This window comes from Pavona decussata, unplaced genomic scaffold (assembly GCF_977016875.1).
Source record: "Pavona decussata unplaced genomic scaffold, jaPavDecu1.1 SCAFFOLD_233, whole genome shotgun sequence".
Taxonomy (NCBI): Eukaryota; Metazoa; Cnidaria; class Anthozoa; order Scleractinia; family Agariciidae; genus Pavona; species Pavona decussata.
The window spans coordinates 2,131,844-2,156,403 of NW_028145638.1; the positions used below are offsets into that span (position 1 = coordinate 2,131,844).

General features: G+C 41.0%; 1 protein-coding gene across 3 annotated transcripts in view; it reads left to right on the forward strand.

The window, feature by feature from the left end:
* The window catches only part of LOC146458338 (uncharacterized), a 42,876-nt gene extending 21,581 nt beyond the window's left edge, over positions 1–21,295 (forward strand). The window contains exons 23-49 of one of the 3 annotated variants that reach the window (XM_085090589.1): positions 111–233; positions 936–1,022; positions 1,509–1,589; positions 2,505–2,569; positions 2,691–2,781; positions 3,870–3,926; positions 5,036–5,122; positions 5,521–5,687; positions 6,267–6,345; positions 6,579–6,638; positions 6,814–6,999; positions 7,386–7,582; positions 8,522–8,654; positions 8,946–9,083; positions 9,866–9,944; positions 10,380–10,495; positions 11,291–11,415; positions 11,498–11,570; positions 12,693–12,761; positions 13,230–13,280; positions 13,750–13,878; positions 14,360–14,560; positions 14,906–15,076; positions 15,588–15,788; positions 16,577–16,744; positions 19,166–19,226; positions 20,880–21,295. In XM_085090589.1, the coding sequence (XP_084946715.1) occupies positions 111–233; positions 936–1,022; positions 1,509–1,589; positions 2,505–2,569; positions 2,691–2,781; positions 3,870–3,926; positions 5,036–5,122; positions 5,521–5,687; positions 6,267–6,345; positions 6,579–6,638; positions 6,814–6,999; positions 7,386–7,582; positions 8,522–8,654; positions 8,946–9,083; positions 9,866–9,944; positions 10,380–10,495; positions 11,291–11,415; positions 11,498–11,570; positions 12,693–12,761; positions 13,230–13,280; positions 13,750–13,878; positions 14,360–14,560; positions 14,906–15,076; positions 15,588–15,788; positions 16,577–16,744; positions 19,166–19,213 (2,982 nt within the window). In that variant the 3' untranslated portion in view covers positions 19,214–19,226; positions 20,880–21,295. Of the gene's footprint in view, positions 1–110; positions 234–935; positions 1,023–1,508; positions 1,590–2,504; positions 2,570–2,690; positions 2,782–3,869; positions 3,927–5,035; positions 5,123–5,520; positions 5,688–6,266; positions 6,346–6,578; positions 6,639–6,813; positions 7,000–7,385; positions 7,583–8,521; positions 8,655–8,945; positions 9,084–9,865; positions 9,945–10,379; positions 10,496–11,290; positions 11,416–11,497; positions 11,571–12,692; positions 12,762–13,229; positions 13,281–13,749; positions 13,879–14,359; positions 14,561–14,905; positions 15,077–15,587; positions 15,789–16,576; positions 16,745–19,165; positions 19,227–20,125; positions 20,180–20,879 lie in introns of all 3 variants that reach the window. The other 2 variants (XM_085090587.1, XM_085090588.1) reach the window with 2 other exon arrangements.
* The last annotated feature ends 3,265 nt before the right edge of the window (positions 21,296–24,560 follow it).

Sequence of the window (24,560 nt, forward strand, 5' to 3'; positions counted from 1 at the left end):
AGCACTGAGTGCGCGATCTATGTGGTAAATAAACAAATAATTTAGTTTCGACTCCAGAAAATAAAGGGATAAAAGAACAATCCTTGTATTGATTCTTGTTTACTTTGCAGGCTGAAGCTGACATCGCAGCCAGGGAAAAGAGTGCTGAACAGCTGCAAGACGACCTCGCAGCCCAAGATGAATCCATCGCTAAATTATCAAAAGAGAAAAAGAACTTGGAGGCAGCTAAGCAAGTGAGATACTTAACAATTATTCCACTCACGCTTGTTGGATATGAGATGATCAATAGTCAACTCGGCGCAGATTAAAAATAACGGTCATAAAAAGGGAAATAAGTTGGGAGGCCCGTCAAGGTTTTGCACCTGTGCCATCTGGCGTGGAAATAATTATTATCATGCTGTATGAGGTTCCTAGCATCACAGAAAATCTGGAAAGCTTTAATGAAAATGTATGAAAAATGGTATACAGTGACAAATACAACTCGGAAACGTAAAGTAAATTGCGCCCCTTAGGCTCAATAAGTCGAATGTCAGTTGCTTTAAGTCTAAATCAATCAGTTTTAAGGTTCAATTATGGAAATGGCAGGTATTTAGAAGACAATGAACACGAAACAGCGGTTTATAACTAAAAGCCATAAAAATTATGAACAAGACATGGCAAAAAGTATACAAATTCTTCAAGTCTTAAACAAGAAGTTAAAGTTCATGTGACGCTTAAACTAAAATCAGTATTGCCCGGCCAACAAATCATAGCTTGTAAAGCGGGCTTATAGTCTCCAAGGCAGCTGTTCTTTGTCTCGTCACGCAACGCTCGCGTGACAAGACAAAGAATGGATGCGCGAGAGACTAGCTTAAAAGCTGAACAGATTGAACAGTATTTATTGCTATTGAAATGCTGCCGTGTTAACCACCTGAGTGATTTTCTTTTTTTACCAGGAACTTGAGGATCAACTTCAAGAGGAAGAAGAAAAAGTCAGCCACCTCACCAAAGCAAAGTCCAAACTCGAACAACAAATTGACGAGGTAGGTTTTTGTGTTCCTTGATACTGATCGAAAAGCAGGCCCTACTTACACCAGGTTTCATTGCTGCGTTGTAATTTCCATCGTCATCGCCGTCGTCCCGGTCGTTAACATCGTCATCATCATCATCATTGTCGTCGTCGTCATCATCATCACCAATATCATCATCATCATTATCACCATCATCTCCATCATCATCATCATCGCCATCATCATCATCATCATCATCATCATCATCATCATCATCGCCATCGCCATCGCCATCGCCATCGCCATCGCCATCGCCATAATGTTAAGTTCTTATCACACCATCTGTCGCTAGTCTGCTTTTAATGTCTAAATCTCGTCTTTTTCTAAATGGTACAGCACTGAAGATGTCAGCTAAGTATAGCCCTTGGATTGGATAAGCTCTGTCGGAGAATCGCAGATAGTTATGGGACGTACGAATAGCCAGTGCGACCGACATTAAAACCTGTTTTTGTTTTGTAGACAATAGACCATTGGGAAAGGGAGAAGAAGGCTCGCGCTGATGTCGAAAAAGTCAAGAGGAAACTCGAAGGAGACCTTAAGGTAAGCATCAACTGCAGAATCGTGCTACTAGAGTCATAACAAAGTCAAGAATTGAGTAAGCTAAGAGTATGCAACAATATAAGAGTCTGTGTGTGAATCGTAATCAAATATTTTAGAGAACACGAATACCAGAAAATTCTTTAGAAGAAGAATGCTACTGTTTTGTGATTTTTTTGCCGATTCGACGCAATTTTAACTAGCTATCGTTAAAGTAATACACCTTTAAGGCAAAGTATTCTTATTGAAAATGGATTCTTATTTCCTAGAGCATTTTGTAAATATTTCCATACAGTCTCTTACATCTTCTCCTCAAACAACTGAATTGCGAAGTAGCGACAACGAGCCGCGTTGTTGCCGCTTCGCAATTCAATCTTGTTTAAGGAGAAAGAAATAAAATAAATAACTTTATTTAGTGTCGAAGCATTTAGTACTGTAGCGCTAAGTGGGGACACTATAAATCTGAAGAATAAATATACAAACTGAACATAACATATTTTAGAAATCCCAACTGGTGGGAGGCAAACCAGTTGGTTATTTACAAAGCGTGGCCTTGGATTTGAAAATGTGGCTACCGTGAAACAAATCCAAGTGGCCAGAGCGAGGCGTGAACCCGGGGCCTCCGAATTACAAGTCCGGTGCCCTTACCACTAGGTCACGCCGCCGTCTGGGACCAAGGTAGAACTGGTCACGCCAGAACTACGTTTTTTTTTTTTTGGCTTGTCACGCAATCTTTCCTTCCCCAAGAAAGATTAAGGAAAGATTGCGTGACGAGCCAAAAGAGCGTTTGCGAGGGAGGCTAGTGCGCGATAAGCTTGCCCAGAGCATGAGCGCAAGAAGCTATATTAAAGTGAGTCATCAAAACGTGTATAGACGTTTGCGCCTAACGATTATTTGTGTTTATTTTGTGCAAAATAGATGACTCAAGACAGTCTGGAAGATGTGAAAGGTGAAAAAGCTCGCCTTGAAGACGAATTGCGCAGGTGAGCTTCCTTTTATGCTCTCTGCTCAGTGATAGATAGCTTTCTTGTCTATGTTCGAGGACTGGCCGAAGTGCAACCTTTCCTCCTCAGAACTGATGATTATGTATTTGATTTTCGACAGGAAGGAGCAAGAATTGAGTGAAAGCAGTGGAAATAACGAAAACCTTCTGGCGCAAATCGAGTCCCTCAAAAAGAAGATCAGAGAATTAGAGGTAAAAATTCGCATAAGTATATCTTGGAAGGCCCAAACACTTATTTTTGGGATCCAAAATTGTTTTTTTTTTTTTTGTCCCGTTGCAGCCGGTCAACTCTCGCCTTGCGGACACCTCGCTATTACGGACACCCCGATATTACGGACAGCAGCTAAATCCTCGGCAAAAATAAATAACAGACGTTTGACTGAAATAAATTCCCGCTATTACGGACTCTCGCTATTAAGGACACTAACTCGCGGTCCCAAGGGTGTCCGCAATAAAGGGAGTTGACTGTAGTGTTGAACACTCGTTTGTTTTTTACCTTCCAAACCGCTGTTTAAAACAGCCACAAGAGATCACCAGAGAGCATTTTTAAGATCATGACCTTTTATAAACTTAGCCAGCACACTCCATAGCCAAATTAACAAGATTTGACAACAGTCTCTCGCCGGATTATCCTTTCGATTTTTTTATAAGGTTTTCTTTTGTTTTCCTGGTTGAATTTTAATGACCTATTCACTAAACATTAAACCTTTGGTAGCAATTATGCGGCAGTTTCGCATTCCTTTATAGTCACGAGTTGAGAAGGTCCAGCCGGGCGGCTCTCTAATCGAACTGTTTACAGCTCATCAGTTCAAAATATGTAGAATTATCAAACCTGTGGATTTTTGTGCGAGGTGTAATCATTTAACACAATGTGGAAGGCAGAATGTGACAAGTACAATTTCTATGCATCAGACGATAATTCCGGTGAATTAGCTGTAGGTATAATACTTGACGTGTCGCGTGCAGCATAAACAAACCTTTTCTTTACCACGTGAACGATTTCGCTTCAGACAGTTCGCATCACACTGTAAATTAGTGTTTACAGACGCTGAGAACCGGTTTGCGCGATTTAGATCAGTTGAACGTGACAACTGGCCTGGATGCTGTAGATTTATAATGATTTTCAGTGTGGATATGAATGTTGTATTCTAGGATTCTCATAGGGTTATGATTAAATCTGTTTCTATTTTTGCTTAGATCCATTTGTGATTTTCGCCGGGTTGTAGTATTGTGGTAGAGTTCGATTCGTTCCATTGAGTTGTATTGTACTTTTTTCACAGGCCCGCATCGAGGAACTAGAAGAAGAACTCGAAGCAGAGAAGAATGCGCGAGCTAAGGTATGTAGTGGTGTATAGTAACGTGTTTGTTCACTTGCTGGGCCGAGCACGATATATACATGTCTGGTCGTTTGTTTGTTTTTGTAAGCCCTTGGTGTCTAATGGAACTTTCGGTAAACAAACTCTAAAATTAATCTTTCACGTCAATTCAGAGGGGAAAATAGAGGAGAGGAAAATATCATAACCCGAGAAAATCTGACAAGCGTTCTTTCGAACTCTCGATGAGTGAGCTCTCCAGGGAGATCTCTTCATTGGGGACTATGTACTTGCATTCAATTTCCGGACAGGGTCGAACTTGATCAAACGATGACGTCAGATTGTGTTCGATTAGTTCCGTATATAAATCGAATTAAAAGAAAAGTACTGTGTTTAATTTCGTTCGATCTTAGAACAAAATCGATCCATATTCTTTCGTTCAATTTTTCAGTTCAATAAAGTTTGGTGACATCTTATATCTGTTTATTGGGTCATACCAAACTAACATTTTATTTGAACATCAACAATGACATTTTCCTCCCTTTTACAAACAGTGAATGCACTAATTATATCCTTGAACTCATTTCTGCAGCATTCTCAGGCTTCTTTTATCCCTAGTAAACATTTTTTGTGACATTCATCCATAACAGAATGTCTTTCTCAGCACGAGTTTGTCGTTTTGAATTCGATCAACTTCCGTTTAGGTCATATCTAACTTTGAACGCAGACGTATTTCCGACTTTCGCTTCTCACCGCCGAGAGGGCATAAAATGTATTTCTCAGTCTGTTTGAGTTGAATTGCGACCTTTGACAGATCACAGCCTGGTTAATACGTAATGAAACATAACCAAACTTGCTTAACTTCCTAATTTTTATGTGATCTTTCTGGTGATGGGGTTCATTTCTTCGCATGACGCAATTGGAACAATATGTAAACTAGGGCCGAGTCCCTTTATGAACTTCGGAACGGGAAATTGTTCCTCTGACTAAAGTTATTACAACGAACTGTTGTAAAAATTATGTTCGTTTTCCGTAGATTAGAAACGTGTTACGAATTAGTATTAACACAGTAGGATAGTTGCTAGTTCCCGGTGTCAGGTGATCTAATTCATTTCCAATCTGTGCTCACAAAGGCTGATCGCGCTCGAATGGAGCTCGAGAGGGAACTGGACGACTTGAATGAGCGTCTAGAAGAACAGGGTGGAGCCACACAAGCGCAGGTCAGTAAAATTAATAAATTAATGCTTAACTTTTTTATAAGCTGTTCTCCAAAGAAAAAGAAGGGTTTTACTCGACAAATATTAACACGCCAAACAGCGCAGCATTTCAAATGTTGCTCAATATTCGTCCCACTTTAGAATTTCATCCACAGAATTAAAATTTGGAACCATCTTGCACAATGTAAAGCAGCATCTGACCAAAGTAATGTTCAATAGCTTTCAAGTACAATGTTTTATTCTTTCTTCTTTGTGGGAATTTTTTGCTCTGGAGTTCATTGACTCCTTTTCATCTTTCCATAACCATCAATATAATTCTTGTGTTACCTTTGCCATCTGAAGAAACGTCTGTGAATCGAACACAAGACTAGCAAAGTAGCTTACTTTGTTTTGCATTTCAGATCGACCTAAACAAAAAGCGTGAAGGCGATATCACCAGACTAAGACGAGAACTTGAAGAACAGGCGGCACAACATGAGCAGTCCGTCAACAGCATGCGAACAAAACAGAACCAGGCGCTACAAGAACTCCAGGACGAAATGGACTCCTTGAAGAAATCCAAATCGAAGTAAGTTAATCGAGTTCAGTCTTTCCTCACGTTAGAATGGCTAAGTTTCGTGAAATCAAAAGAGTTGTCAATCAATAGTTATCACTACAGACGCTTACAAAAAAGGTAACGGGCGCTGAGGGCGAGAAAGCATGCGACCGTCGCCAAACACGGTAACTAATGAATTGGAGCAAGGCGCGGGAAAATGTGTAACCGGTGCCAAGCGCGGGAAAATGTGTAACCGGTGTCAAGCGCGGGAAAATGTGCAACTGGTGCTAAGCACAGGGAAATGTGTAACAGCTGCCAAACGCGGGAAAATCTTTGACTGGTGCCATACGCGGAAAAATGTGCAACTGTAAACTGGTGCCAAACGCGGGAAGAGATTGGAGCAAAGTTTTGTAACAAAGATTTTGGTTTTGTTCTTGTGAGGAAAAATGGCGCGAGCATTTAATAATCATAGAGTATAGTAAAGCAAAACCAATATAATCGATTATTTCTTTCAAAACTCAATTTTAAACCTTGGATTTTGGGGACGAAGGGAACTTTTCGTGTTCACGTTTCCAGGCCTGCTCACTTACTAGTTATTTGTTTCACTCGCAGGATCGAGAAGGAGAAGAACGCTCTGCAGTCCGAAGGAGACGATCTCGCCGTCAGCTTGGAAACGCTGCAGAAACAAAAGGTTTGTTTTGATGGCATCTTGATGGGGATTTGCCGTATCGTTTGGCCCCGAGCTTTTATTATGGAAACTAAATTTTCATTCATATGCAAACAAGCCTTTCATATGAAAAGCTTTGCACTTAGCCTCGCTTTCATAGTGAGGTTCACAGCAATTCGTACATGGCCTATTACCTCGCGCTGCACGCTAATGTAAACTCTAATTCTTTTGTTGATTTTCCTGTCTTTTACTTTCAGGGTCAATCAGACAAGCAGAACCGTGCCCTTGAAGAACAGCTCACTGATCACAAGTACCAGGTAAGAACTGCTCAATGCCTTTCATTTGGATGGTCACACGTCGGGGTTTCATACATGAAAAGTGCACTACTCAAGAGCTCTTATTTCAGCGATCTCCGTCACTTTAAGGTTTCATGCACAGACTCGAACCTCAAGAGAACTTGCCAACATTCTTAATTGTTTTGTTTTCCCTTAGGTGGAGGAGTTAAAGAAACAGGTTGCTGAATTGGAGATCGCACGTAGCCGTCTAACGCAGGAGGGCGGAGATCTTGGAAAACAAGTCGAAGAGTACGAAAATAAACTCAATGCACTGCTAAAAGGAAAGAAGACTCTGGAAGCGACAGTGGAAGAACTAAAGAGGGCCAACGAGGAGGAAACAAGAGTAAGATTTAATCACTATTCACACATACTAAAATGTTTTCGTGCATATCAAATCGATCTCTTTAAGGGCGGGATTGAAGTATCATGGGGATTTTTAACCTTTTGTCGTGAAAATGGTGCGACAACACCTTCACTTAGTTACAAAAACCTTTTGGAGTTTTTGATATCACACAAAATTCCCGTGATACTTCCCTTTAAGTTTCTCATTAGCTCTACCCTCTATTGGAGTTGGGACAAGGGTCAGAAACACACAAACACGCACAAAAAGACACTCATCAGTGTGGGCGCTTCTTACAGTCCTCCGAAGCTTTTTGATTCTTTCTCTCGTAGCATTGGGAATTTGAAGATGTTAAATCGTGTTTGCATCCTTCATTTTTTCCTCTATAGCTTAAACTCGACGCCCAGAATAAACTGAAGAATGCTGAAGCGGACCTCGATAACATGCAAGAACAAATCGACGAGTTAGAGGACGGCAAAGCTGACCTGCAGAAACAACTTACAAGATCTAACGCTGAGCTCTCACAGATGAGAGCCAAATTCGATCAGGAAGTTTCTGGCAGACTCGAGGAACTGGAGGACGCAAAGTAAGTAACTAAAAAATTGGTGTTTTGGAACAGCCTTTCCAATGATCTTCGATCAGCAGCATGCTTACATAATTTTAAACTTGACACAGTTTTGAATGAGTTTAATGTATTTTACATGGCATCCTTGAAAAGCAGCTTTTAGTATGTAGTTAGCTATATTTTTTGTTTAGGTGTGGATATTTATCTTTTCATCATTTTGTAGACGTTAAGTACGCTGAGGGATTTACCGTGTCTTAATACTGAAAGTTATATATCTAGCTCATTTTTCCCTTTGGAAAATCGGGTGAAGCATGAGACCCCAGACATAAGCCTCCGAATTCTAGCACTGCTTCAGGCACAACTATTGTTTGTCTAGACCTTTTTGTCGATCTATTCCCTGCGTTCTCTGTTCTGAAGGCCCGAAACGTCCAAATATCTGCCTTTGCGAGGGGTGTGGGGGTGGCCCGGGGGGGTAATCCCTTATAAAGACTGTAGGGGAGATATGTGCTGCCCCAATACTGAAATTTGGTTTGAAACCAGGTTTAGTTGGCCTTCTGACTTGAAATTGAATCTGATTTTTAGGGGATAAACGAGGGAGAATATTGCCGCTTCAGATACGAAAACGTCAGCCCTGGAAACGGGTATGGGTTTTCAACTCCAGGCTCGGTCCCTGATTTAAAATAAATTATATACCGGGATGTCTCCAGCTCATCCATCCCACCGTGTACTCATACCGTGGTTACTTTGTTAGAAGATTCGATTGAAAGCAGTGGTATCCAATTTAATGCGACTACATTCGGGCCGTGAAAATGTGGTCGTAGTAACGGGGTGGTCGGATTAACGAGGTTTTAAAACTAAGGAAAATGACTGGACTTTCAATTCATTCGGGGCACAAAAAAAATGGTCGTAATAACGAGGTGGTCGTAAGAGTGGGTTTCATTGTACTTACTCTTTCAACAGGCGTAAACTCACCCAGAAGCTAGCAGAAACTGAGGAAGCACTTTCCAGCGCCAGCCAGAAAGCCAGCAATTCTGAGAAAGCCAAGAATCGACTCAACTCTGAGCTGGAGGATGCCCTCATCGACTTGGAGAAGGTTAGTTACAAGTTGAAAGTGATTTGGAGCGTCAACGTTTGATGTGCTACTGATAAGGACTGTTCTCAGTCAGTGACTGGTGTTTTGACAGCCTGAGGATCACGTGATTAGTACTGTATCGTTTCTAGAACCCAAAAGTCAAATTTACATCAAGAAAGACATGAAAATAATGGTCCAGTGTTCAAAAAATACTGTAAAGATAGATTGAGACATCAATCGGTGTATTTGGCTTCGTATGGCAGGATGCAAATGAATTGCAACTTGAAAAACTTCCTCCGTCTCTCGTAACAGGCTCAGACAAACTGCGCCAACCTGGAGAAGAAGCAGAAGAAATTCGACCAAATGATCAACGAGTGGAAGATGAGATGCGATGAACTGCAAGCTGAAGTGGACAGTGCCCAGAAGGAAGCGCGCAACTACTCCACTGAGGTCAGTCAAAACACTTTCCTCGCCTCGTCCCCAGGCGTTTCTCTTTCTCTTTTGCACAGCGCGGTGCGCATGGTGTTGTGGGACTGTCGCGGTCTTCCCAGAAATTCCTGCGCCGCTATTTTCCCGCTCTTTCTTCAAAAAAAAAATGGCGCCTGGCGACAAGGCAGATCCAGCACGTGACTGCTGCAAGTTTCAAAGTAATACTTAATATTCAATTTTAGCCCCACGTCCTATGTTACTTTACCTATATTCGTCCCGACTCTTCTCCATTTTATTACTTCATAAATGTGGGGTTTGGTGGACTAAAAACAACGCCAGCACTCCAGGCTAGAATAAAAAAAATATATATTTCTCCTGGGGCGAAAGAAAAAAGGGAATGGAAGCACTCTTATCCAAACACGTAGAAGTAAGTGCAACGTTGCAGTGTTTGGAGTTGAACGTTCAAGTTGAACGTTTAAACGGCACCGCAGGAAACATGCTGCTTAATAGCTTCCATTGAATGACCACATTCTAGGATTTCATTCAAAGACTAAAAAGCTTGAATCATGTCGTTCAGCATAATTTGTAGTTTCACATGGAATTGCCACATGTACTCAAAAGCTTTGATTGAAATAGCTACACTCGAGGTCTTCGTCTACAGACTCGAATTTTTTTTAACTGACAATTATGTTTACAAACTATCTTCTGCTGTTACAAATTACATATATTGCTCCTTCCGTCGTTTATGTCAGATTTAGTGTTCTTTTGAAGTAAGGCTGATGGTGTGTTATATTTTGCTCCAGATGTTTAAGCTGAAGGGCTTGAATGAAGAAATGAGCGAGCAGATGGAGGCTCTGAAGAGAGAGAAGAAGAGCTTGGAAGGTTAGTGTTTGTTAGTGATCTGCTTCACCTTGCGTTCACTTGAGCTCTCTTCTGTATCAAGGACACTTTCTGTCACAACTATGTCTTGTGTTCCTGTTAACCCCGTTTATTCCAAATTCAGGTAAGGTGGTAACTTTCCAAAATTGCCAAATTTTGTTCTAAGCAAAACTGTAGAACAAATTTGATTGTTGTAAAGTACTGCTCAATAGCTTTGATTTGATTAGGCGCACTTTAGGATTTCATCCACAGACTCAAAGACTCAAGTTAGAACAACATTAAATGAGTTACGGTTTGACTTCCGTAGTGAAAGAGGTTAATTACCCTAAAACACGTATAACTGTGTGCCCCACCACCCCCCCCCCCCCAAAAGATAGTTTCATACATTTTTCGTAAAGTGGATCCACTCAAACTGTGATTCAAACTTACATTCACCAGCCGAGGTTGTTGACTTGGCCGAACAGCTTGGAGAGGGAGGTAAATCTGTTGTGGAAATCGAGAAGGCCAAGAAGAGACTGGAAATGGAGAAAGACGAACTACAGGCCGCCTTGGAGGTACAGTAATGCGTGTATGTTATCAGCTGAACCGTAGAATAACAAAGAGCTACAATGTTCTTTGATTATAATTATGATGTGCGTCCATCACATGAGATAAGGAGCGCGGTATGCTAATTTGGTGGTGTTTGATTATGAGCTCTGTGTGTCCGGCGGTGACTGGTCAGTTCTTGTCTGGGACGCACGTACCTGCCACGTGTGAGGCAGGCAAACAATCGCCTTCATATAGTCATACACAACTAGTCGACCCCAGTACCTAATAGAAGATTGGTAGTAATAGATGAAAACATCGCAATCTACATCAAAGTGACAGGAAGGATATCAACTGAACCCTGTCTTTCAATTTTTCGATTAATCCGGGACAATACACATTGGAGCAGTACAAGCAACTCCTCCACCCAGACGACTTCTAACCTACCTTATGCTAAGGGAGACAGTGACACCCTTATGCATCTCATTCTACTGATTCTTAGAGTGTTTTGATTGGGACATTCTCAGAATGTTACGATATAAGCGTACTTTAAAACTTACCCCTGGAGACAACATAGGTTTTTCAACGTTTTTTATGGATCCTTGGAATATGTCCAAAACCGACGTCCTCACTTAAGTCTTGTGCCATAGGTTTTAATTCAATGCTCCTGGAAAATGCTTACAACTAATTTACAAAATGCATTGCCTTGTTCTTTTGCAATAGAGGTTTGTCAATTTCCTGTCAAAACACTTTGGAAGCATAGTTCTTCAAAGTGCAAAAGTATAGTCAGATGTACACAAGTGACACTTTCTTGTTTCGTACAGGAAGTTGAAGCTGCTTTGGAGGCCGAAGAATCAAAAGTAACACGGGCTCAGCTTGAACTGACTCAATACAAACAGGAGGCCGAGAAGAGAATTGCCGACAAAGATGAGGAGCTGGAGAATATCCGGTATGTACGAGCAGTGAAGTGTCTGTCTTAAATCAGTGACGATTTGTTTATTAACTTCCGTATTAAATTCTTTGTCTTGTAGCAAGAACCACGGTCGCCAACTGGAGAGTCTACAAGCTTCTTTGGAAACTGAAGTCAAGGCTAAGAGCGATTTGGTAGGTATTGCTTTGTTAACTAAAGAGACGAGAAACCCGTCTCGTATGGTAATCCGTCTGCGCCCGTCTCCTTAAAGCAGGGTTAAGCCGGCTTACCACGCTACAAAAGCGGATACAAGATGGCGGAGGAAGGTCAACCACGCCGGAAAGAGGCGGTGTTGGCGCGAACGGCCTGATCCACTTTGGTCTGAGCGGCCTGTATCAGCTAACCCAGAATTAGTGTCAGTTTTCGATAAAACATTTTGATTTCCGTAATCCCGTGAATTCTTTTTGTCTCATTTTCACTTGGGCTACTCTAAAACTGTAACTTAAATTAAGCGATGTAAATGTCTCTTAACAAGCGAAACACAAACCTTGGTTGGATTTTAATCCCCCGCCGGTTAGTGCTAACATGATTGTGAGCAACTCCGCTCTGATTCAAGTAGATACCGTCTGATGTGAATTTAAGGGCGTACAAACCTCTTAAGGGGGGGATACAACTGAATACAAAGTTCACATAACTTGTAACCTTTTAATCCTTCACATCCTCTTAAGATCTAATGCAATCCAACATTGCCAGCACAGATTTGTAGCAGACAGCGCCATAAACATCTCAGATTTGTGGGGTGATTTTTAGAGTGCTGGCAAAGGAGAAGAGGTGTGAAGAAGCAGTAATTCTATAGGAAACTGAGAAAAATGTAGACTTAAAGGCGATTGAAAATTAAATTTGGAGGCTAATAATTAATAGACGAACATCAAACAGTCCGCAACGGACCTGATGTGTCCCTGCGCTCTTAGCAGACTGTCTGGCTGTGTGTATATGCCTTTTTTGCCCGCTTTGACTTCTTCATAAAATCACTCTTCATTTCAGAAAGTATCAGGTGCATCGTCCCTTAATATTGTTATGAAGTTGGAAAATTTAAAATTGTTAAACAATACAGAGTTTAAAATTTCAACACAAGCACTCGTCTAATATGGATTGCAGGCGAATATGTCATCTTGGGGGGAATTTTTCGTTTCACATTCCTCACTAAAGGACGAGAATTTAAGACCAGCCTCCACCGTTTACTCACTGGTGTGAGATGGTTTTTCATCTCTTTATTATTCTCATTTTTCCTGATAATTTTACGTTTTCTTTTACAGGTGCGAGCAAAGAAGAACTTAGAGGCAGTCAATAACGAGCTGGAGATCAACCTAGACAATGCTCTGAAGGTAACACCGACATTAAACTGTTACAGCAAACTACTGCTATCTTGAACACCCTTCCTCTCTCTGGACTATGGCACAAATCACCAACCATGTATTATCACTCACTAAAGTCTTCCCATTAGATCTATCACTAACAAGATGTGTGTTATGGGCATGTGACCGGAGATTCGAGTTCCGAGTTTGTCCTGCTTTGGCCAGCTTTATGTACTCCGAGAGAAGTCACATTTCATCAGAGATACTAGGGGGAGGGGGTAGGGGAGGTGGGGGAGAATTCAACATAATTAACTTCCGCATAACCCATATTAAACGACTTGAAAACAAATAATAGTAAACAAAAGAAGGGAACCAGGTGTCGATAAGAGATAACAGGAGGATCGATGTAACCGGGCTTTAAGATAACATAATTCTTACAGGTGTGATTGAGCCTGTTAGTTTCATGTAGTAAGGTGTTGTTCTTTATTTGTCCCCTAGGCCAATGGAGAATTCCAGAAGAACTTGAAGAAGTTGCAGCAGCAAGTGAAGGTTAGTGTAACAACAGTCCAACTGTTCCGATGAGATCCGCTTTAGTTGAACAAGCTAAGATAAAATTCGTATCTCCTTGTGTCCAAATATCGTGCTCTAAAAGAAAAGAAAATTAAAATGTATTTATTCAACCAAAAGATAAACAAAGGTTCTTATGTTACACTAGTATTAAATCAGAAAGACCTAACGAACGACATGTTACGAGCCTTTGATAAAGGTCGTTTTCTTGGTTCACCTGTGACTCGTCCAGCGTGGTGATTTAAAGAGGAAATGTTTAATTTTAAGCTCGATCTTGGAAGAAGAACCGAAGATGTAATGTTCGGCATCTAAATCGGCTAGAGAAGGGTATATTTTCCACCTTGGAAGTATTACTTAGAATTCTTCGGTGATCATGGTAAATTTTTGTAGGTGTGTTTTTCACGAATAAAGAGGTTATGATTTAACATTTGTGTGTCGTGACTGTTTACAGGATCTACAGTTGATGGTGGAAGAGGAACAGCGTGGCCGGGATGATGCTCGCGAAGCAGCGTCCAAGGCTGAGCGCCGTGTGGGTGAAATCCAATCTGAACTGGAAGATCTGCGCAACCAGCTTGAGCAGGTACAATAATGGATTTATACCCCTCTTTATACTGTCTTTACTATTGCAATTAACTAATCCGGAGCTAATTAAGTTAGATAACCAGCCGCTGCTCGGGGAAATAAGCTCGTGCTTCTCCCCCGGTTTCTGTGATGAGCATAAAATTTCTCCTTGTAATATCAATGCTGATTCAACCCCTGAGGTCATGAGAATTAAGGATACGATCACGTTAGGTGAATTTTCTTGATATTTTAATAACTTCTCCCCAAGACTTTTATAAGAAAAGTATGGGGACAAAATAGGAGAATTTGTTCTTTGATATTAGGGGTTACAGGGTTATATAACCTCGGAAATGAAAGAGTAAAGTAGTTCAGTGTGACGTTCTTCTAATTCTTTAGGGGCAAATTCATTTGATTCGCTAAGATGCTCCGAATCGCAGAATTTCCTTCTTTTTCGTTTGTTGTGAGTCTGATTTACAAATCACTTGTTCGTTTCTTCACAGGCTGAGCGTCTCCGTAAGCAAGCCGACCAGGAGCGCCAAGAGGCAGTGGATAACTTGGCGACCGTCACCAGCCAGAACAACGCGCTTACTCAAGCCAAAAAGAAATTGGAAGGAACCATCGGGACCCTGCAGGAAGAGGCAGAGGACCTGGAGAATGAAGCTAAGAACGCTGATGATAGGGCCAAGAAAGCTGCTATTGAGGTAACATTATACAGAATCCTGCTTTAATTACCAGATTACCGACGAACGATCTTGGATTACAAGATTTGCCCCATTAAATGGCACAAATTATCGCGAAATGACGTGATGGAAACTTGAATTTTGTTCAAATCTCTCCGTATGGCAAATGTTAGGGACTAACTAAAATACAGACGTCTGTATGGCCGTGTGACGAGAATTGCAAAAGGGCGATAACATTGATAAGATCAGCTCTTCATTAGCAGCTCAGGATGTATCACTATTTTACATTACCAACAGTAAACCAAGGACCACCTTGAGATGCCTTCACCTAAGTATCATTTTTCACGACCATGTTTCTTATTGCAGTTGGCCCGTGTACAACAAGAACTTCAGCAAGCCCAGGATCGCCTGGCCAATTCAGAGAGAGGCCGCCAGTCAGCCGAGCGGCAAGTCAAAGATCTGGAGGTGAAACTTGAAGAACTCGAGGCTCAAGGCGGCAAGGCTCTCAAGAACCAAATCAAGAAACTAGAACAAAGGGTAAGAAATTTGCTTGCTTCGAGGTTTTCACTCTTTCAAATATTGGGCTTTCAGTTATTCTTTCTGAATTGTTGGTCTCGGTTATTGTCGTTAGTCACTTACATTTTTACCGTTTCGTGAACATCACTACTCCACCTCATTTGTATCACGAGTGTGGTTCTATTCTAAACTACCGTGCTAGCAGATCATTTCTCTCTGGCAAGTTTTTTAGCATGTACCCTCGAAGTCGTTCGCGTCACGCTCTGCTTGCAGAGAATTATAAACAAATAGAGCTGGGAATTTTGATCGCTACGATGTCGGAAAACATCAGTCTGTTTTCCAATGATAGTGGAGATTTTGCTCAGGATTCTTTGTAATATTATGAGAAACCTGTCATTCGTTCGCTCTGGGATGATTATCGCCGATTGCACATGCTTTTCAACTTGCGACTAAGTTCGGCCAAAAATGTCAACTTACTAATCACATGGAAAACAGTCTTGAAGTAACTCATTTTATCTTTCGTTTGTAACAGGTTAGGGAATTAGAAGTAGACCTCGACAACGAAACCCGACGCGCTGCAGAAGTTCAGAAGAACGCCAAGAAACAGGAGAGGCGTCTGAAGGATCTGCTACAACAACAGGAGGAAGACCAAAAGAACCTGCAACACTTCAAGGACCAGATTGAACGCCTTAACAAAAAGATCAAAGCCACCAAAGGCAACCAGGAAGAAGCGGTAAGATAGATCTCCCGACCCCATGGGCGCGACCTGCACCGTTTGTAACGTCTCACATGGTTGGTCGAGAAAACAAAAGAACGAACAACAAAGCAATGTTCCCAACCCTGAAAAACAATGCAGCTGCAGGTTATCGGGGTCCAGTGAAAATAGAGCTTTTAAAAGCTGTGCCCCCTCGCCTTGGTCAATGTCTTGTTCATGCTAACCAATGACAGGCTTTTACAACAAGGTTGTCAAAAGTGGGATCTCTTTTAATCAAGTCACATACTTTCGTGGGGCCCGGTTATGCAATCTGTCAAGAAATCAACTTATTATTGCGGCCTTAAGTTAGCTTCCTGGAACTGTGTTCTCGACAAAGTACGAAATTTTAAAGTAGTCGTGAACACTCATGGGTGAGCTGTAACATTAATCCCGTCTGGTCCTGCAGTAATTTTTTCCTTGAAAACTTTAACTCTGACGAGGTACAATATGCAAGTGAAACAAGAAGAACATTAGGGCCCCAAAGTGGCCTACGTGGTTATTCAGATATTTAACAATAAAAAAATAAAATAACAAGCAAAGCGAAGACGTGTTCGTGTCATATTTCTACTGAAGTTTTTGAAATGGAACTTGCACCTTAATTCAAATTGCAGATTGAATCAAACACTACAGAAAAATCGGACTTCAAGATCTGTTGCTTAGAAACCTTATCTCGCCTGGTATAAACCAAATCCTGCACAAATCAAGAACTACTACTGAGGATATATATAGGCGAAGGAATCTCACATTCTGTTGTGTTTTTCTTTCAGGAGAACTTAGCCGCCCAGTACCTCACCAAAGTACGTAAGCTGCAGAAGGACCTGGAGGACGCCGAGGATCGCGCAGAGACCGCCGAGAGCGCCCTAAACAAGGCCCGCAGCCGTGCCCGTGCCAGCGGCGCCGGTGCTGGAGGATTCGGGAGGCAGACGTCAAGAGAGGTCTCTAGGCCTTTATCTCCTTCGCATCATAAATATAATTCATATCCATCTTCGTTACACACCCTACTGTCGCCCACTTCTAGAAAATATTCTGATAAATTTTCCACTTATTATTGACTTTGTCAACAGCTTTCGAAGTCATTTCGCCCTTGTTCTTTGATTCTTTGATCTTGAGCTTCGGAAGTGGCGATTCTCTGATCGCGAACTTTGGAAGTCAGTTCGCCCTATTCTTAGTTCGTTCGTTCGCGCTTTTTTTAGCTTGAGCTTTGGAAGTCGGTTTGTCCCTCCCTTCTTTCTTTTGCTTCTTTTCTTTGCGCTCTGTGAACTGCAGATTTGTCTCTTATGACTTGTGACACTGAGTGTCATTCATTTCGTTGAGCTGGTTTTCAGTGTTTGTAAATAGCATCTTGTCATGCTACTCAATGGTTCTTATTCTCTCCCGTCAGTACCCCCGGACAGTCCTCCTTTCACTACCCCCGTTAGTACGCCCATTGTTAACGAGGCATTTAACAGAGAATGCAGAATTCCATGCAAGACTAATTTTGTTTTTAGCTTACTCGAAATAAAGGCTTTGTTCTCTAACGATTGTACGTCGTAATAAAAACCTAAATTTACTAATATAAATATCTGCAATCATGCTTAGAGGAGATTATAATTTTTTACAGATTCGTACTTCGTAAAAGGAAAATTCATTTAGGCCAATTAGTAATAAATATTTGATTTCTTTGTTGACGGATGATTAGTTTACTTTGCATAAAAATAAATTACCAGACAACGAGGTGTAAATTGCTTGGCTTCAGGAATGTAAATATTGATGATCAATATATTGCGTCGGAATTTCGCGTTTACACCCGAGAAGAAAGGAATTAGCATAAAAAAGAGATGAACGTTTTGATAACAGAACACGCTCACACGGATTGATTAAACAAAATAGGTTTGAACTCCTGTTGTTGGTGACATTTCTCAGTTGTGTGGCGTGTAATATAGTGTTTTCTGCAAGTTGAGTCCCGTTGCAATAATAAACCTTCAGTCTTGGTAAACATGTCTGACCTCCTTTCCGGAATCACCCCGTAAGCCGACCTCCTTCCGAACGTAAACTTGGCAAGGCGCCTCCTGTGAAGTCAGGTTACACTTTCTCCTTATCAATTTACCGCGATTTAATGAAAGTTGATGGTGCGTTAACGAATTGAATGTTTACAGACGATGACATGATCAGTCATGTTGTGTGACATACAGGATTTCTCTTCAGCGTTGTTGGCTTCTGTCCCATTCTTTTCCTTCTTTATTCCATCTTCTCCAAATTCGAACAAACTGCTGGTGCGTATCAAGTTGGTTTACTCGTCACCTTGATCTCTTCCATCTACTTCTATGCTCCAAGCTAAAGAGTTATCTCGCTGAATTGACTGACGTGCAACAACTAAATTGGTCTTTATCTTTATATATATCAGTGTACATATTAGCGAATGTCACACCCTCTTCCTTTATGGTTTATTGTTCTAATGCCTAATTTAAATGCAAAGCACTAATGATTTGACTGACATGTGCCGTCTGCCCTTTGGTTTTTAGCCAATTTAGTCAACTTCTCTGAAAACCACTGCACTCATGCACCCACCTAATTACAATTGCATTGTGTATTTAAAGGTTACCACTTCGTGCCTAGAACGTATATTACGGTCATTGCACCATGTTTTTGTACATTTGCATTCTTTTAGTGTGCTTTATTTTCCGTGGCCCCTTGCAAAATCTCGAATCAGTTGTATTGATACTTTTCTCTTTTTATCATTAACTTTGGACGACTTGCAATTATAGCTAGTCACGAATGCCTAGTTTGAAAATTTTAAATATTATATTCTCTCCTCTATTCTGTTTTGTGTATACTTCCTTACGGCATTTTGCTTTTCTTATTTTCAAGTCTATCTTCCTGGTCGTGCGCGTCTGTTGAATTAAGTCGTCTTTTTTTCTTCAATCTGGAGAAACGTCTCTAGTCTTGTGACCACGATTCAAAACATAACTATCCTTTGTGTGAATAACTCTTGTCTCAAGGTCTACTTACGTTGAAGCATTAAATCTTTCGATCGTTTCTCACAGTCTTCTTTCTTTTCTTCTATTTAATCTTTCATCCGCAGTTCAATATATGATGTTTCATATATTCATGTTTAAGTCTTCTTCAGTGTTGTCACGTGACCTATGTGTATTCAGTCATGTGAGAAGAAGCCTTTACTACCCTTACTGAGTCCATTATCACTTATTTCACCAATTTGTTGTTGTATTTGTATTTATCAGTTATGATAATTCAGGATGCTTAAGGTTTCATAATTTAGCTCGTACAACTGTGCATTGATGTGCTAGGCTCCACTGGGCGAGACAGTGATAAGTTGTATTAAAAGCAGTTGTATTAACTTGGCATGTTTTGTGCCACAGAGAGTCCCGCGCAGCCCCACTGCTGCTAGCCCTGGCGGCGAGGATTGAAGAGAGCTAATAGGTAACTGATACAGCATCAGTCACTGAATCACCTCACCCATTCCTTCATACTTTCACTCACTATTTTGCCTTTCATCTCACTTCTCGCCCAGTGAGTAACACTCGTAATTCGCACCACGTACGGTCTTGCACCCTTCTGCAGTAATCGCTTCTGCACTAAAGCTCGTTACTGGATCACTTGCAGTTATCGTTTACGCTTGAGTACAGTCAGTGTTTTCATCGTACACTGTTCTCGGCCAGCTAAACACTTCTGCACTAGCAGCACAGTCAGTCTCTTTGCACTCCATAAACGTGTTTCCTTCGTACACTGTTCTCGGCCAGCCAATCACTTTTACACTAAAGCTCTTAAGCCATTTGTGGCACTCATTACACTTTGAGTACCTTCGCTACTTGGCACGCCTTAAACGTATTCTATCGCACACTTTTTTTGTCCAGTGCGTCACTTAAACTGCACTAAGAATCCGTCCTACGTCATCTTTATACGCATATCAATACTGTCACCGCTTAGATTTGCATCGCACACTGTTCTCGCCCAGTGGATCAACGCAAGCCATATTTTCCCACTACTCACAGTACTTAGTCATTCACATCGCTTATTCCATCTTCTTTCACGACAGTTATCTTAACTTTTGTAGCTTAGGAGAGCTAAAGATCTCTTTAGGAACCACTTTGCACACTCTTTCCTCTAACTTGAACACTTGCACTCTAGAAAACCCCTCCGTATGAAACCAATTTCTATCTGTTCTCAAAATTCGGCCACCTCCCTTCTGGTACTTCACTGTCTGCAAGCTCCGATCGTCGAGAGAGTGCACGTGTTTCTAAGTTCAGGAACTTGAGGTGTGCAAAGGGTATTCACCCATAATGAGTTTCTAACTCAGTATTTGGCGCTTTGTGGGATAGGTAACCTTAAACGGTCCTCCACAGCCAATAGGCTCGAGCACACCCTTCAAAGGGGTAAGCAGTCATTCTCCCTTCACACGTTAAAATTGTCAGTTATGGTGCTATTAGATATCTTCATGAATTAAAAATTGACGGTCCTTTGGTGACTGGGTTAACCACCTTTCATTGGTATGACTTTAGAACTACTGTGGCTGCTAATCGTGTGTTCTAGAAGGTGGCTTCCCTTTCTTGAACAAAACAAATTAAATTATTTGTAGTCACAGAAAAATAATCTGATTTGAATCGGTTTATAGTCCCAGAATCTCAAACTTGTAGGATTAATCTGCCCTCTCCTAAAGGGTTCCCAGTTTTGAGAGAGGGCAATTTATAATGGCAGGGTTCTTTTAAAAAGTCACTTTTAGATTTCAAGATTTCATCCACATACTCAAAAGTATTATAAGTGGAACGACAGGAAAGTACTGCTCAGTGGCTTTGATTTGAATGGTCACACTAAAGATTTCATCCACAAATTCAAAAGTTAGAACCACCTCGTATAGCATAATAAACAGCACCATACGAAAGTACTGCTCAGTAGCTTTCATTTGAATGGTCACACTTGAAGATATCATCCACAGACTCAACCGTTAAAACCACCTTGTACAGCATATGAAAATTTAGAACCATTTAGCTGACTGTACGTTTTCGCTCTGAGAGCCAAAAAGTTCTCCCAAACGACTGAAAGCGAACTAACAGTGTTTCTTTCTCTCTTTTGCAGTCTTCCTTCAACCGAGGACTTTCCGCATCTGGACGTAGTCACTCCTCAACGTCAATGGACGATAGCATGGAAGCTTAGAATCAATTAACTGAAATTTATTTTTAGGATTAAAGTCGGGTTTGACAGTTTCAAATGATTAAAGGACATCTATAGTCCACTAGATTTCAATTCGTTATGCCTTACTATCAAATGTTATTTTTCTACAATCTTTTTTAGGAACATAGGTTTTTGGAGTATAGTTAGACCTCGCAAATATTTTTCTGCAAATTTGGAACTGGGAGAACCTTTCCACATAAGATATACTCGTTTAGTTTTGTGATACTGTTTTTCCAGGAGCTATTTTATGCAAACTCATAGTTGTTATTTCTATTTTGTCTACAAAAACTGCTACAGTCATTAAACTTATGCATAGTCAACGGCTGTGTTTTTCCTGCTACTGAAATCCTTGTTGCATAAGCAAGACTGAGAATTGGTGTAAACATCATAAGTTGTCCAACCTTGTCTCTAAACAACCCTCTCCATTTGAGCCAGGACGAATTTTGTCTTCTGTTCATGTGGGAAATTTTATCGGCCTTCTCTTCCTTTCAACCTTTGTCGGAGTCATGTGGCAACTGTGAAGCAACCACGGGCCCGAACATAAAAATATCATCCATATTAAGTTTTGCCATTTCCATTTATTTGCAGTTCTTGGTACTGAATTAAGGCTTTCATATGCCATTTTTTATTCGGCCTGGTAACTGGGCTGGAGAGTTCATACAAGAACTTTTTCAGGTCGGTTTACCCAGTTGCAACCGAGATCACGCTAGCCCGCCTTCACATCTAAACACATCGAAATTTTTAAAAGGAAAGAGCGGTGAGGAGAGATCTTAGAAACCAAGCCAGTCAAGTTGATCGGGCTCATGTGAAGAAGTCCTTAATGAAAAGCTCTTGAATTTTAGGGCCTGGCCTAATAAATTCAGTACTTTGATTTCACTTATCAGTACTTTAGGACTCGTTTATACCACCATGTTGAAAACACTACGATTTTACAGTCAAAACTCCAGCCATTTTACGATTTGCTTGTTAAGAGGAATGAAAAATGCGAGCAGTCAGTCATAAATTGTCCGAGAGTATTATGTGAAAACCATATTAATGGTGTTAACCATTACCTGAACATAGCTTTTTGTCGGTGCCCGAGCACGGCCGAGCGGGCTCTGGTCTGAACAGGATTTTGTCGCCCCCCCCCCCCCCCTTTTTTTTTCCTCTGACATGCCTGCCTATAGAGAAAACAAAATGGTGGGCGCTAAATTGAAGAACGAGGACAGGACAACGTCCTTTTCAGGGCCCTGCACCGGCACCAAGTCTGAACAAGGAACAAAACGATGCTCCCAGACGCAAAAATCAGTGTAGCTGCAGGTTATCTAGGTCCAGTGAAAATAGAGCAGTTTTGAAAGGTGCAGGCCTGGATAATCAAATGTTGCGTGTAACTACAGAAACTATGCAGCATCGGAAAAGAGTAGATCAATGTTGGACGTTTGGTGAAAACGACGGAAATCAAGGGTGCTTACTGTTTTCTTATACAAACCATCCGATGGGAAGTTTAGTGATAAAACAAATAGATTGTCCGAAACGAAAATGGCTAGTGTTGAAAGGTACCGAAATATCACTGAAAACCCAAGGTCTTTTGCCTTTTAGGTCTTGAAATGTGCGATATTTACAATGCTTGTTGACTCCTTAGTTGAAGCCCTTCCATTGTTGTCAGATAACGGGTTTATGATGAATTTTTGGGCTGGGGGTATTGTTCTGTTGTTCGTTCTTTTGTTCTACCTGTCAACCATGTAAGACGTTGGAAACGGTACAGGCCGCCTCATTACCTAAGCTTGAAAACGTTTTTTCGATGACACATCGTCATCGTCATCGTCAGGCCATACGTGGTTGGGCGCCACTTTGCGGGATTCCACCCAACACCGAGCAGTATATACAAGATGTTTGTAACATGAACCTTGTACTCTCTAGAGAATCCGTTTACATTCAAATTGAACTAGGCAGTATCAGAAGGTCATAGCTTCGAATCCAATTGGTAGAACTCGGATTTCAATTTTCGGCTGACTGATCAGCTGTGTCCGACTGACTGAATAACACATCATTTTCATGATAATTCTTGTCTATTTTTCCGATTTGGTAAAATACTTTTGTTCTGGCTTTGTTTCTTGTGTAAACTACGAAATCATAGGGAATCGATAATATCGGTTTTGTCAGATTAAAAGACCCCTCGATTTGCACCGATTTCTGGAGAAAAAATGATTGCCATTGATGAAGTTGAAGCGACAATTTGCATCGTCGTCGTCATCATTTTAATCTAAAATTATCTGCCATCTCGTATCTCTGCTCTCTCCATTATCTACCTGAGTTTTCTGTCTCCTCTCCTCCTCTCCCTATCACTCTCCCCATTCCCCTTAGAAAGGCCTGATACTAAGGCCAGTGTAGCACGAAACATTCCGGGAGTTTTATTTTGCGGATTGGCGATTTTTTGTGGTTTTCGGGAACAAATTTTTGCAGTTTAAGATGACTGAAACTTCTGCCGGGAACTAAATTTTTCGATTCTCTTGTTCAAGCAGCAGAACATTTAAGTGGAATAAACCTTAATATTTTCAACTTTTATTGTACGGTATGTTGAGTCACAGTTCACACTACTTACATATTAGAGACATATCACTGTAATACCTTACTGCAACAAAACACAGTTTCATTAATACGGTTTAATAAAACAGACTAGATACAGACTACCATATGTATCTGTTAAAGCTCTGGTTGCTTTTTCCAATGGAAACTCGTGTTACTGTTCTCCAATGTATATCACCCCAGTGGCACACGTCGATTATAAAAAGCAGAGTTTTTAATTTGACTGAAGCCGAGTTAATTTATGCGACGTTTTATTTTGCAGTTTTTTTTTTTCTGCGGGAACTAGTTTTTGCGGATCGAGGTAAATCCGCAAAATCCGCAGAAATTAGAACCCGCAACATTTTCATGCTACCCGGGTACTCCAAAGTCGCATTTGTTTGTTCAGGATATCTTCAATATCATGGATGGCCGCCAACTATCAAAAACAGGCATGAAAATAAATATGTACAATTTTTACTACTATTTATGCAGCTGTTACTACTTTTTCAACTTATTTGACAATAACAGCACGCAAATCAACTTGTACTCGCTAAAGTTTTTATTAAATAACCAGTGCTTTTTTTGCTTTTGGCCGCAAAGATACTGGGACTAGAAAGAAATAACGGGGGAGGGGGAGGGGATAGGAGGGGGTGGAAACGCTTGACTGCGCTGCAAACCCAACGATTTTAAAAATCGCCCGATTATCATTTGACGCTTCAGTAAATTCATCGCTAGGCACTTTGTCAATGAATTTGCCATTAGCATAGCCTTCGTAACAAGTGTTTCAGTGGGGTTTTGTGCCTTACAACACTTACAAATGTCTGCTTCGCAGCCTAAGCGCAAATTGCCCTTTGGGGCCCAGCCTCTTTATGAACTTTGGAACAAGCACCGATCACATATATCATATTCTCGAGTTTCCGGTCACTGAAACAATGCACTGATTGAAAATATTAACAATGTGACCTCTCTGATTGGTTCTTTGATTCACGTGACCAGTGCAAAATGAAAACATTTCACCCCAAGGCACCTTGGTCTCCTATC